At 55.8% G+C, this 14,546-nt stretch overlaps 1 protein-coding gene across 9 annotated transcripts in view; it reads left to right on the plus strand.

Annotated features, from left to right (window-relative positions):
* Window positions 1-14,546, plus strand: part of TSNARE1 (t-SNARE domain containing 1) — a 70,106-nt gene that overhangs the window by 24,795 nt on the left and 30,765 nt on the right. For 5 of the 9 annotated variants that reach the window (XM_081070638.1, XM_081070633.1, XM_081070639.1 and 2 more), the window contains exons 2-4: window positions 1,236-1,361; window positions 5,502-5,651; window positions 6,597-7,097. In XM_081070638.1, the coding sequence (XP_080926764.1) occupies window positions 1,274-1,361; window positions 5,502-5,651; window positions 6,597-7,097 (739 nt within the window). In that variant the 5' untranslated portion in view covers window positions 1,236-1,273. Of the gene's footprint in view, window positions 1-763; window positions 787-1,235; window positions 1,362-5,201; window positions 5,307-5,501; window positions 5,652-6,596; window positions 7,098-14,546 lie in introns of those variants that run through there. The other 4 variants (XM_081070635.1, XM_081070636.1, XM_081070641.1 and 1 more) reach the window with 4 other exon arrangements.

The raw sequence follows: 14,546 nt of genomic DNA on the forward strand, positions 1-14,546 counted from the left end.
AGTGGGCTTACTGTTGTTATTTTAAAGTGCACTGAGTATTTTTTTAAAACCTTCATTTTAATTTCTAGTGTAGTAAATAGTGATTGATATCACCCCCATAAACCAAAGCGCTTTGGGGTCCTTGATAATTCTTCATGTCTCATCCTGAGACTTCGGGGGTCTGCTGGGTGCCTGGTCTCCTGGGCTGCCCTGTCCTGGATGGCTGGACGGCATGGGCACCACAGGGGCAGAGCGGCTCCTGGGGGGCCGAGTCCAACAGCGGGAGCTTGGACCTGCTCCTCGCCCCATGTGGCGCTCGCTTTGCTCACGAGCCTGCCTTCCTGCTGAGGGTTTTGTGTGGGTGAGTTGAGTCGTGGCTGCAAAGTGCCGAGAGCCCAGCCTGGCCTGCATGGAGCACTCTGCCAGCCCCGCTGTCGTTGTTAGCACGTGGCAGGTCAGACCAACGCCAGACAAGCCTCCCTGTGCACTGGGCCGTGTGCCTGGGTGTCCCCAGTGGTGTGGGCACAGGCACACCAGAAAATTGTGACACTGGAGGTCACAGGTGTCAGTTCTCCAGCTGGAGCGGTCCCCTCTGCCACCCTGGAGCTGCGGTTCCCAGGAGGTGCAGAGCGGGCAGGCAGAGACGCCTGGTGGCGTGCTCAGGAGCCGGTGCTGTCACCCTGTTGTGAGCCTCCGTGCGTGCCTGCTCACCCCTCGCTCCTCTGAGAGGCAGGCCTCTTGTCACCTGTTGCGGACGAGGAAGTTGAGGCCCAGATAGGGCAGGGGCTCGTCCAGGCTGTGCACACAGTAAGTGGCTGAAGTGGGCTCAGCCCCACCTGCCTGCCCCAGCCCTCTTACCCCCCTGTGCGGCTCAGGAGGGCAGAGAGGAGGGGGACAGATTTGGCAGGTGGCGCGAGCCAGTGGGTTCTCAGATGGTGCAGCACTCAGCTTCGATGGTGCCATGGGGACCGCTGTGCATGGGGGCCCAGTGGCCTCAGGAGCCAGACAGGGGGCTTGCTCAGGGGCTGCAGTTGGGACCTCCGTGGTCTTTGAGAGGGATCCCTTTGGAAGGGTTTATTCCCAGCACCCCCACACTGGCCAGTGGATGGGAGGCCACCTGGAAGGGGCTCGCTGGCCTGAGAACCAGCATGGGCAGCTGGGGTGAGGACGCTCGGGGCGGGTGGGCAGCCAGCGTGCACCCTGCCTCAGCACTAACCCTCTCTCCTCCTCTGCCCTGGTGTCTGTGTTTCCTCCAGCTCAGCGGGAAGGCGGTGGCACTGTCCTCTGTGAGAAGATGTCCTACGGAGCCATCACCGGTAGCAGCGGCCTGGGGAGCCGAGGCCCTTTTGGGGGGCCTTCGAGACAAGGCTGTCAGCCCCTAGGTAATGACAGTGTCGGGCAGCGTGTGTGGCGGAGGTGGGGGGATGGCAATGGCAGGTCTCCGCCGTGTTGTATTGTGTAGGTGGCCACAGGCGGGCTCTGTCCCTTCGGACCAGGGCTGACACTGGCCCGGGCGGAGGTGGGGCTGGTGGGCCGAGTCAGCCTTTCCTCCTGGTTTGCCCTGTGTGTCTGTCCCTCCCCAGCACCTGCTGGCCTTCCAGCCCTTGGAGCCTTGTTTCATGAGCGTGTGGTTCGCTTTATTCTGCCGCTGGCTGGGTTTGCTCTTCAGTCAGCAACGTGCGTGGCTCCCAGGAGGAGCAGATCACGGGACAGAATTGTCCCCTCGTGTCCCTGCTCTGCGTTTGGTGATGTGAGCGTGCCGTGGCATCTGAACCTGGCCCACGTGGGAGGGATGGTCAGGGCCGTCCATTTGGTCCCCTTGCAGGGCAGTGCCGAGGCCTGTGGGCACTGCCGGGGCTCCGCACCCAAGGCCCGTCCAGCGGTTGGTGGGGGCTCGTGCTGACCTCACTCCTTCTGGGAGCACCACGTGCCCTCTGCCCCCGCCCTGGTCAGCACCCGATGGCAGCTGTGGCAGCCTGTGGGCCTGCAGGGCTCGCCTCTGGTGAGAAGTTACGTTTCTCTGGTGACTCAGGAATTGATCAGTTTTTCCCATCAGTTTTCCCATCATTTGGGTCTTTCTTAATGCTTTCTGTTGGTTTTTCTCTTGAGTTGGTCTTGTTCTAATTGATTTGCAAGGTTTCCTTGTGGATTGTGGCGGCGGGAGCCTTGTCAGATGTGCTGTAAACTTCTCCAGTTGGCCTCTGTCCCTGGGGTGGGGCCTGCTGAGCGGCACAAGTTCTTCACGGGGACACTCCCGATGGTCGACGGGCGTTTCTGTCATGGTTTGCGTTTTTCCATCTCGTTAATAAATTCTGTTATAACATGATAACGATGTTGCCTTTACTTTCCTCTAAAGTCGACATAGTTTGTTTTCATGTTTAACTCCTGCCTTCAGTGTGTGTTCCTAAGAGAGACGCCTCTTTACACCCAGACCCCGGGGTAACACTGCACAGAGCGGCTCCCAGGTGTGCAGTGGCACCGCACAGGGTCCCGATGGGATCCACACCGTGCAATCCATCCATACGCCTTTTAGGGCTCGCTCCACGTTCTCTCCATCTTTTGGTTTTGTTTTTTTCCCCTTGAAATTTATTTCTGGAAGAAACCAGGTTTATCCTGTGGAGTTGATTTTGCTATTAATGGAATAATTTGTAGAATCTGAAGTTTTACTGTCCATATGATAGTATCATTTGTGGATAATGAGTTTTTCCTGTTCTTTTCCGATGCTTTCCCCTCTTATTTCTCGTTCCTTCTTCCTGTGCTGGCCAGAACCTCTGTGATACGGAGGGGGAACGGTGATTATATTCTGTGTGAGTTTTGGGAGGAATAGGACTGTGTGCTTTTTCAGTGTTTCTGGGCTTTTGCTGTAAAACCATCTGCCAGTTAATTTCTCTCTTAAAAACACTCAGGCTCTCTGTTTCCTCTTGGGTCACTTTTGTCGTATTGTGTTTTTCTGGACATGTGTCTGCCTGCTCCAAATGTTCAGATTTACTGAAATCAAACTGTACGGAGTGGAGTAGCCGCTGGTGTGGAGTAAAACACTTCCTGTGGGGATGGCACAGCTCGGAGGGCAGCTGCGTCGGTTCCCATCCCGTTGCTCTGCCGCTTGCAGGACGCATCCCGGCCGCCTGAAAGTGGGCTGCGCGTAGGGCTTCCTGGTCACGGAGAGGACCGAGCACTCACGGTCAGGGCTGCGCCGGGCGTGATTGCGGGGCTGCCGTTTTATTAGCGTTGGCTGCGTCTGATCCCATTCTCTTTTTATTCCTGATATCGTTTATTTTACCTCCCTATTTTATTGTGTTATAATCAGTATTGACAAAGAGGTGGACATTTTATAAGCCTCTCCGAAGAACTGACTTGACTTTCTTGATCCCTTCTATTATATATTAGTTTTACAACATGATTGATTTCTGCTCATATTTTTATTACTTTCCTTTAAAAAAATTATTTTTAATTGGGGAATGTGGGGGGACAGTGAGCTTCTCCAGGGCCCATCAGCTCCAAGCAGTTGTCCTTAATCTAGTTGTGGAGGGTAAAGCTCACCGGCCCATGTGGGAGTGGAACCGGCGACCCTGTTGTTCAGAGCTCGCGCTCTAACCGACTGAGCCAGTGGGCCAAGTATTTTCTTATTTCCATTATGATTTGTTCTTTGACCCAGGATTCATTTAGAATGGTATCGATCATTTAAAAAAACTTGTGTATTTTTTTCTAGTTGTCTTTTAGAAATGGTTTGTAACTTAACTGCATTTCTATCAGAAAGGAATCTGCATTGTCCCCATTTGTTGACAGTTGTTGAGATGGGGCTGCTTCTGGGACGCTGGTTCCTTCCCCTCCTCTCTGTGGGGTGACTGGGGAAGGCTCTCCAGTGCCGGCTGTGCACCAAGCCCTGGGGTACACGCGGCCCTGGGTAATCATGCAGAGCTTCGGGTGGCCTCTTTGTGGTCAATGCCATTACGAAAGCCCCCTGCAGGACTATTAATGCATAAAGAGCTCACGTAAATGGGAGGAAAACCCAGAAATCTCGTCCTGATGGGCCAGGTCTGAGGAGACAAGAAACATGGTGGCCCACAGTGCGTGAGAAGAGAGTTACATTAGCTCACGGCCAGGCTGCGTGGAGCCGGCCCACTCAGGAGGGCGGCCGAGGGCTCCTCCTGCCTCTGGACCCGCCAGCCTCCCTTCGCCCAGTCCCGCCTCTTCTTGGACTGTGCGGAAACCATCAGAGAAGTAGGCACCGGTGTTGGCTGCAGCGTGACTTGTGAGGGAGAATTCTGAAATGCTGTCACCACCCGGCTAGGGGACAGTGGAGTGAGTGCCGTCGTGGTGAGGGTGATGCCGCCGTGAGGACAGTTGTGGAAGGAGGCTGATGGCCTCTGTCCACGTCCGATGTGATGACCGACGTGGTGAACGGCAGACAGGGCCATGTCACCGCCCCCACTGTGGGCAGTGTCCCCTCTGGATGCCATGGTCTTTATTGTTATCTCCTAATTGTCTGCCCTGAAGTATTCTCCTGGAACTGTGTGTATTGTCCTAACAATCAGAAACAAACAGTGACTGTCCCTGGGCAACCCCCACCCCCAAAGTTCAGGGTCATGTGATTCCAGAGGGCAGACCAGATGGGCTCCTCCATAAGGGTCTGGATGGACCATGTGGAGTCACCAGGGGCAGGTGTGAAAGGCCTGGATTTCCGGTGACCACATGCCCGTTTGGTGGCAGTGTGAGCTGCCAGGGGGCCTGTGGCCTTCTTGTCCTTGCAGCAGGGGTTCTGGGGGGCCCTGAGCAGATGGTGACCCTATCACCAGGTACCTGCAAAGCTGGGCCTCCTCCTTACAGACTGCTGTCTGGGCAACAGTTGCTAGGGTGGAGTTTGGGGGCCTGAGTACTTTCTACCTTCAGGGCGTCTAGCAAGGGTGTCTGGGGGGAGTCCCTTCCCGGAGCCTCCTCTCCATGCTATTCGGAAAGAGGGGAAAGTGGCGGGCCCTTTCCTGGGAGGGAGATTGGACCCCCTCCCCCAGGGCTGCTCCCCAGCTCTGCAGCTGTGTGTCAGGCGGAGCAGGTTTCTGCTTTTATTTTCACTTCCAGTGTACGCGGAACAATGTTTTTATAAAATACGGCAGAACAATCCCATGCTAGGGGTGTTGTGGCAACTTCAAATTTCAATACACCTTCCAAGAAAAGCCTTGTTCTCCATTTTGTCACAGACAGGTGACTCCTGGCAAAGGCCCACGCCTGAGGGCCTGCTCTGGTTTGAATCACCTTTCAGAAGGACTGTGGTACAGAGAAAGATCCAGCACATCTCAAGTTTTGAGCTCCATGCTGGCTTTCAGCAAAAGGTGGCATTCTGGAGGGTGTGGCAGTCAGGGAGGGCTTCCTGGAGGCTGTGGCCCTGAGTGGAGCCTCTCTGTGTGGATACTCTGAGGGCCCGGGGTGCCTGCAGTCCTGTGTGGGGGACTTGCTCCACCAGCCGTGCCTGGAGCTGCTCCGCGGGTAGGCTGGGCGTAACCGTGACTGTCCCTTGCTGTCTGTAGAATGCGCTAAATGTTGGACAGAGTATGGAATCCGCCATTTCCCCTGCCCGTCGCCAGAGAACAACCCGCAGGACCCCTGTGTGGGCAAGGACGGGGAAGGTGACCTGGGGCCGGCGGGCGCTCCCAGAGGCCTGAGGGCCAGGAAGCGAGGTACTTCCACTGGGATGCTGGGTCTGGGGGTCCCGGGGAAGGCCCCCTGAGATACAGAGCACTGAGGAGGGAGGGGCAGTGGGTGGGAGCCGGTTCAGAAGCCCAGGGCTCAGGCCTGGGGAGCCTGGGGAGAAGCTGCAGCAGGGGTCTGGCCTGTCTCCACCCACCCCCACTAGCCTTTCCCTTCCCATGTACTGCAGATGGTGGGGTGGGGCTGGACCGGTGGGGCACGAGGGCTGTCACCAAGTTGTCATGGTCCTTTGGGCTCCAGGCATGAGGCCTGGCCCTGCAGATTGGAGAGTGCGGGGCTGCTCATGCCCGGGGTCGCGACTGGCTCCCATGGCCCCTGCGCCCCTGAGCTTGGGTTCTCCTTGCAGAGCGGGCTGGCAGTGGAGGCTGAGGTCCTTGGTGCTTGCTTTAGGAGGAAAGGGGAGAGGGCCTCTGCAGACCCGGCCATCGCCACCTGCCTGCCCTCTGGCTCTGAGGCCAGGACTCACGCAGCTGGGCAGCAGGAAGGTGTGAGCAGCGCTCCTGAGGGGTGCTTGGCTGTGGCCTCTGGCATGTATGTCACTGGTGAGGGCTGGCCCCAGGCAAGGGACGTCATAGGAGCCAGCTCGGCCCTGGCCCCAGAGTGCCTTCTCCCTGCAGACAGGGACAGCCACCGTGCCTGTCTTGCTCCTTTGTCCCTTACAGTGGCTGTGGGAGGCAGGCAGGGCCAGGGCTGGCCCATTTTGATGGACACTGTGGTCGGAAGTGAAGTGCCTTGTTGGATGCCGCGCAGCCAGGCCGCAGCGGGCTAGGACTTGGACCCAGGCCTCTGGACGCTCAGCAGGCGGGGCGGAGGCCGGGAGCAGGCAGCAGTGTCCTGAATCGGAGGCACCTGGGAGCCGCTGTCCCACCCTCACGGCCCAGGCCTTAAACACCCACCTTTTGGTGCCTTTCCAGGGCCAGGGGTTGCCCCCGAAGGCCAAGGGACGCCAGAGCCCAGCTCGCCGCCCACCGCCAGCCCGAGGAAGGACTTGGCTGCCGGGGCCCATGGCCGGATGGCGGCCTCCAGCGCCTCCCGGGCCAAGAAGAGGAAGCCCAACTTCTGCCCCCAGGAGACAGAGGTGCTGGTGACCAAGGTCAGCAAGCACCACCAGCTGCTGTTCGGCTCGGGGCTGCTGAAGGCGGAGCCCACCCGCAGGTACCGCGTGTGGAGCCGTATCCTGCAGGCCGTCAACGCCCTGGGCTACTGCCGCCGCGACGTTGTGGACCTCAAGCACAAGTGGCGGGACCTGCGAGCCGTCGTGCGGCGCAAGCTGGGCGACCTGCGCAGGGCGGCCCCCAGCCCTGGCTCCGGCCAGCCCCCAGCCCTGGCTCTCACGCCCGTGGAGCAGGCAGTGGCCAAGACCTTCTCCTGCCAAGTGCTGCCCGCTGGGGCCCTGGGCCTGCAGCCGCCCAGAGGTGAGTCCAGCCCCAGGTCACCCACAGGCGGCCGAGGGCCGAGACCCTGCTGGCGGCTCGCCCGCTGCAGCTGCTCCTCCCCCCGCACAGGGCCGCTCCCCTCTCCCTCCCCCAGCTTGGCCTCTGCATCGTCCTGTGTCCTTCTTGGCCGCTCGCTCCTGCACTCGCCCGTCTGTCCATCCCGCACACGCCATTGCTGTAAGCCCCCAGCCGCTTCATGCGATTTCACTTCCCCTCAGCTCTGCCTTGGCCCGTCCCTCACCCATCACGGAGCGAGAGCTGGCGGGACAGACAGGGCACAGCTCTATTCTCCAGGTCACCTCGTGCTAGTACTACCATGACGACAGTAAATACATTGTGTGCACGCACAGCTGACATACAGGGCTTACAAACGGTGCCAGGCCTTGCGCTTCCTGCACGCCCTGCCATGTCTCTCCTGCCCTGCCTGGCCTATGCTGTCCTGTCCTTCCCATTAAATAAAGCGCTTGTGCTGACTTTCTGAGCCGGCTTCGTGACCTGTGGGTTGGAACGCCCGGTCCCCTTGCCGGGGACCGCGAATGCTCCCAGCAGCCCTGAGGGCTGCAGGGCTGCTGGGAGGCCATCACAGCCGCAGCCGTGAGCGGGAGGAGGAGGCGTCGTGCATTCCCGCTGCTAGCGCCTCAGGTCTCTGTTCTGCCTGGAAGCTGCCCAGACAGGTCACACCACCTGGGACTGGCCGGGGAGCAGGGGCTGCTGCACGTGGCCACCGCTCCCCTCCAGATGCTGGCCCACGTCTGCTCTCGTGCCCAGTCAGCGTGCAGCGAGGACTGAGCCGGTGCTGGCACAGCGGAATCAGTGGTGGCTGGGAGACGTTCTGAGTGGGCAGCCCCTCCACAGCGGGTGTGTTGTGTCTGCATGGCACGGCCCCCCTGCTCGGCCCCCAGGAGAGACGGGCACAGGTGGCAGCCCCCAGAGCCAGCAGGCTGCCCTCACACAGGAGGTGGCTGGGGGCTGGTTGTCTCACGTCGGGAGTGTGAGTGCCAGGAGTCAGGGTGGGGCTCCTTCCCGCAGTCGTGGGGACCACCCGCTGCCTGTCATGCTAGAGCCTGTTATGCTGGAAGCCACTGTTCAGCCCAGGGCCTTGCCTTTTGCGCTGCGTTGGGTGAGGACAGGCGCCCCAGTGGGTCAGGCGTCGTCGTGATATTGTGGTTACCCAGGGGCTAAGGGACACAGGGCTGCTGACATGGGGTTCTGGGCTCCTTGACCTCTGGCTGTCACGTGGAGAAGCCCTCCTGCCACCTCACAGGCTTGGGGGCCTTGTGGCACCGTTAGAGTTGGGGACTGATGAGGATGGTAGGGGTGGCTGTGCCCGGGGCCCCAGGAGGGCTGGGTGCAAGCTTGCTGGTGAGTAGCTGAGTGGTCATGGCATTGATGGGGAAGGCAGTGCTGGGGGAGACGGCAGGAAGGAGGGGTGCTCCTTGCTCTGCCTCTTGTCTGGTCCTGCGTCCCAGGCCTCTGCTCCCCTAGCCTCTGTCCTGAACCCCAGGCTCACGCCCTTTGGCTTGGGGTCAAAGGGCAAGGGCTGGAGGGCGTCAGGCTCCTGGGCCAGGGGCTGCCTCTCTCCTAGTCCCCCACTGCTGTCCTTTCCTTGAGTCTCACCCACACCTGCCAGGGCTGGTGTTTACTGGTCACCAGCGAGAACCCCCTGCCACTCCTTCCCAGGAGACCTCTGTCTAGTCTGTCACCCTGTTCAGGCGCCCCAGACATGCGTGGGGGGCGGGGTCCCTGGAGGTTATTCTCTTGTGTAGCTGCCCTCTGTCAGTGTTCTCTGCGTCCTTGGAGCCCTCGCTTGTGCTGTTCTGAGATCCGTAGAGCGATAGGGTAGTAGGGACGAGAGGTCCAGGCCATGATGCAGGGGCCGCTGATGAAACACCACGAGTTAGAGACAGGAGAGGGAGTCGGAGGTGGGGCTTCAGGGTGTGTGTGGGTCATGTGTGTGAGCCTCCGTCCCAGGAAGGTGCTGGAGTTACGTCCGTGGGCATTTCTGATTCCTTACCTACTCTTTGACCTTGAAACAGAGCCAGAAAATACACAAAGAACTTTAAAACAAAGCGGAAGAAGCGCACGTGTTTGGCCAGCAGCCAGCCCGGGCTTTGTGCCCTTCTCTGAAGCCAGCCCACGTGGGTTGGGGTGCCCTGCATTTAGCTAAGGGCACCGCCTCCCAGGGTGAGGACCCTGCCCTCTGCCGTTTCACTTCCAGCCACTCTCACCCGTGGGAGCGTATGGCCCTGGGCCCTCGTGCAGTGGTGGGGGCCGAAGCAGCCCCCCTGTGGAGTGGCCCGCGGAGCCCAGATGTCCGCTTTGTGGCTATTATCCAAACATGCCCTCTCCACGCAGTCTGCGAAGGTTAACCTTCCCTCCCGTGTTACTGGCCATGCACTCGTGTTCCTGGGGTCACTGAGTGAATGTCCGTATTTGGCCACCATGTGGGAGCGGCAGGCCCCCCGTGGACTCCTGGCTGCTGCTTCTCACTGGGGACTCCCTCCCTGTAGCCGGGCCCACACTTGGATCTGACGACAGAGCCTTTCTGTCCCGGAGCACTTTGCAGGAGCATTGGTCTAGAACAGAGAAATGGGGTCCCTGGCGGTGCCTCCAAGCCCCCCACCGTCTTCGTGGCAGAGATGGCCAGTCAGCCTGAGTGGCCTCAGTAGACCCCCTCACCAGGGCACCTTCAGGGGTAGGAGCCTGCCCTCCTCCCCGCCCCGCCCCGGCCGCAGCTCCGGTCTGCGGTGCAGTGGGGTCGTCTCCTGAGATGCAGCACTGTCCCTGTCTGTCCCAGCCCTTCCCTGGCTTCTCCTCCAGTGCCCACAGCAGGGCGCAGGCCAGCTGCCCCCACCCGTCCTCTGAGCACTCCGAGCTGTCCACATCTGTGTGAGTGCCGTGCTGGGTGTACCCCCATGAGCCCGTGAAGGATACTGCTGTCACCCACCCCACAGAGTGGGGTGCACCCCTGCCCCACTCATGGGGAGCTGCCTGGCTGGGTCAGCCTTTACCAGCGTATGTGCAGGTGGGCTGGGGGCAGAGTCTGCAGCCAAGGGGCTCTGTGCTGACCCAGGAGTGTCGTGTGGGTTCCTGCGAGGTCCGCTCCCGCTGACCAGCTGGCCAGGCCTGCTGCTGCTGCAGGCGCTAGGACACCCGGTGGCCCACAGAGCCTGTAACCCGACAACGGCCACCAGCGTATTGGAAGTCTTAATTTCTCTCTGCAGCGGGCAGATAAGGCGGCAGCGCCGCAGTGAGACGGCGGAGACGCGAGGCTGGCACAGTGGACGCACTCCTCTCTGGTCCTGTTAGAAAGTCCCATTGTCTCTGCTCACAATGGACGCAAGGCGGGATGGTCCCGAGAAAAGCCCTGATAAGCTCTGCTGTTTTGTTATTTTACTTTACCGAGTGCGAATGAAGTTTTAGGGGGAGAAGAATCTCTGAAATGGGTTTTCCTCTGCCTTTTCGGGGTGAGTGTGGAGGGCCTGCAGAATGAGAGGCACCCCTCTCCGCCTTCCTCCCGGCATGTTTCTTTGCTCACAGATTGTTCTGGAACTCATTGTGCGGAGGGAAAGGTGGAGAGCCACTGCCCTTGCCCTGGGGAAGACCACCCTGCCCTGGGGGGGCAGAGGGCCTGCTCAGGTGCCTCCCTAAGAGGACCCCTAGGCGTTGGCACTGGCAAACCAGGCTGTGTGGTGGTGTCTGGGGGTGGAGGCGGGAGGGCGGCTGAACCCTCGTGTGGGACCCAGGTCATGCCTCTCTCCAAGAGTGATTTATGTGCAATATGGTACGTCACGTAAGGGCCTGACTCAGTGAGATGTGCCAGGCCATACCGTCCCCCCAGGGAATTGAGTGAAGAGCCACTGGGGACTTAGACAGCCCCCCATACCTCCATCTCTCCCTCACCCCTCCTGGCACTCACGTCCTGCACCCCACGTTCGCCCCTGTGGGTCGTTTCCCCTGCGTGGAATTCCGTAGTATGGTTCTTTTGCGGTTCTGCCTCTGTCCGCAGCCTGCGGTATCTGTCTCCTGTGTCAGTAAGTATATTCTTTCCTGCTCGGGGCTGGGTGTCCATAGTCCGTGTCCCGTCCACTGTGACAGCAGTCGCCTTGCTGCCAGTTTTTGGTTGAGCTATCCACCGTGGATAGCTGTGCGTGATAGCTGCGTGGGCAGTGCTGTCACTTTTTAGGGGGGTTTGATAAATCCCTAACAGTCAAACTGCTGGTCACATGCGGAGAATAAGTTTAACTTTAAAAGAAACTGCCAAACTGGTCTCCAGAGTGTTGGTGCCCGGTCAGCTCCCACAGTGCCCCGCGGGCAGTCTCTGGGTGGCTGTCCGGTGGGTGCTGTGGCCTGGGACCCCGTCACGGTATCAGCGTGCAGTTTCCTGACGCCGAGTGCCTCGTCCTGCACTTACTGCCGTGCGTCCGTCTTGCGGGGGGGGGCGTATGTTCACATCTGCCGTCGTCCTGTATCTGCCGTTGGCCTCACTGCGTTCCGTGGGCTCCATCTGGATTCTGGGTACAAGGACTGGTCAGGTACCTGTATTATAAACCATTTCTCTCGCCTCCTGCTTGTCTTTTTTTTTTTTTAAGGAGGGCGCAGCTCACAGTGGCCCACGCGGGGATCGAACCGGCAACCTTGATGCTGCCAGCACCAGGCTCTAACCTACTAACCGGCCACCTCGTCTTTTATTTTCTTAACTGTGTCTTTTTGGAAGGTCAGAAGTTGTATGTTTTAATGTTATCAGTGTTTTCTCTGCTGGTTTCGCTCCTTGTACTCCGACTGAGGCTCCAAGGTCATTGCTGTTTGGGGTTTTACAGTTTCAGCTTCTCCGTTTCAGGCTGTGATCCCTGTCGGCTAATGCTTGAGTTTGGGTAATTTTGGGTTGAGCATCGGTGGCTAATTGTTCTGAGACATTTCTCCTGAATTACCCTCCAGCCTCTGTCTAGAGCCGGCAGACTACGCTCACCTGGGTTGTGGCCGTTCTGCTCATCTGTGTCCCTGCTTATTCAGCTCCACACGGTCTTGATTCCAATGACTCTAAAGTAAGTTGAAATGATTTGGGAATCATTCCCTCCTCTGTTTTCTAAGGGAGTCTGTGTAGAATTGGTATTATTCTTCCCTTAAATATTTGGCAGAATTCAACACAGCACCATCTGAGCCTGGTGTTTTCACTGTGGGAAGATTTTGAGCTACAATTTCGTTAATGTTAGAATGCTCTCTGTGCTTCTGTTTCTTCTCGAGAGAGCCTTGATCCTTTGTGTTTTTCAAGGAGCTTACCCATTTCATTCGTTTAAGTTGTCAGATTGATCTGCGTGAAGTTGTTCCTAACCTGCAGAACTGTAGCCATAACCCAGTGCCTGCAGGGTCGGTAGTGAGGTCGCTCATTCCCAACATCGCTAATTTGTGTCCTGTCTATTTTGTTCTAATCAGTGTATCAGTTTTGTTATTTCAAAGAGCCAGATTTGGTTTCATTACTTTTCTGTTTTTTCCATCTTCGATATAATTGATTTCTGCTCATCTGTGTTATTTTCTTTCTTCTGTCTTCTTTGGGGGTAAATTTGCTCTTGTCAGATCGTTGCCTTGAGACCTTTCTAATATAAGTGTTTATTGCTATAAATTTTCCTCTGGGCACTGCTTTACTTATACAAATTTGCATATATTGTGGCTTCATTCAGTTAAAAAATATTTTCTAGCTTCCTCTGTGATACCTTCTTTTGCTGATGGTTATTTAGGAGTATATTGTTTAATTTTCAAATAATTTTCACTCTTTCCAGATATCTTGCTGCTATTGATTTCTAGTTTAATTCTGCTGTGGTCAGAGAATATGTTTTGCGTGGTTTCAGCTATTATAAATATATCGAGACTTGCTTTATGTTCTGGAATATCGTGTCTTCCATGGGCACTTGACAGGAATGTGTATTCAGTTGTTTCTGGGTGGAGTGTCCTATTGTCATACAGGTCACGTTAATCTATAGTGCGTTAGAGTCTGCATACCCTCCCTGATTTTCTGTTGACTTGTTCTACTAACCACGGAGAGACATGTGGACGACTCTGACTGTAATTGCGGATTTGTCTGTTTCTCCTTTCAATTCTCTCAGTTTCTGCTTCATGTGTTTTCAAGCTGTGATGTTGGGAGCGTGTGTGTTTAGGAGTGTTTTGTCTTCTTCATTGGTTGGCCGCTTTATCATTTAAAAATGTCCTTTTCCCCCTCCCTAGTTATCTGTGGTGTTCTGAATTCTGCGCTGATATTAGTATAGTCAGTCCAGCTTTCTCGTGATGACTATTTACATATTTTCCAATCCTTTTATTCATAAGCTGTACTTGATTTTGCATGTCAAGTGGGTTTCTTGTATTCAGTGTGTGGTGGAGTTTGCTTTTGCTCCCATCTGACCATCTCTGCTTTGGACTGGAATGGTCCAGCAGTGCCGTCACCAGAACTTTTGGTGACGATGGGCATGTTTTCTAACCTGCACACTGGTGTGGTAGCCACTAGCCACAAGGGGACTGTGTAGGACGACTCAGATTTAGGTCATTTATCTTTAGTGAAAATACCAATATTTGAAAGCTTATCTCCCGTCTTGATATTCGCTAGCTATATTTCCCTCTGTTCTCTTTTTCTTTTTCTTTCTCTCCTCCTTCCTTTTTTGAGAGTAATTGAGTATTGCACTTTGCTTCCACTGTTGGCTTATGACCTATACCTATTTGTATTGATTTTTACCGGTTGCTTTAGAGTTTATATGTCTAGCTTTTTACAGTCTACCTGCAAATATATTGTATTATTTTGAGTATGATATGCAAACCCTACGGCAGTTAGCTGACTTCCATTTCCCCTTCTCGTCCTTGAGGTTGTTTTTGTAGGTTTGCTATAGCACGCATTAGTAACAACACGTTATTGGTTTTGTTTTAATAATCGTCTTTTAAACAAATTAAAAATGCGACAAAATGCCTTTTTCATTTGTCTTCGTACTTACCGTCCTGGCATTCTTCAGTTCTTTATGTGGATCCAAGTTTCCTTTTATTGTTTCTTTCGACCTGACGGACTTTTTAAAAACATTTCCTGTAGTGCGCATCTGGTTGGAACAGATTCTCTCAGCTTTTTTGTCTAAAATAAATCTTTATTTTGCCTCTATTTTTGAAATCTTTTTCCACTGGGTAGAGAATTCTGGATGAAAGTTTTTTTTCCCTTTCTCTCAGTCCTTTAAAGATGTCATTGTATGTCTTTTGGCTTCCATGGTTTCTGATGGAAGGATGAAGCCTTTTTTCTTCATCTTCTGCATGGTAATGGGCATATTTTTCTTGCCCCTTTTAGATAAGTTTCTTCTTTATCACAGGTTTTCTGCAATTTTGACTATAATGTGTCTTGGGCTTTTTATTTTTAATGTGTATTCTGCTTGGGACTTACTGGAATGCCTGGAACTCTCAGTT

Source organism: Rhinolophus hipposideros (assembly GCF_964194185.1).
Source record: "Rhinolophus hipposideros genome assembly, chromosome: 13".
Classification (NCBI taxonomy): domain Eukaryota; kingdom Metazoa; phylum Chordata; class Mammalia; order Chiroptera; family Rhinolophidae; genus Rhinolophus; species Rhinolophus hipposideros.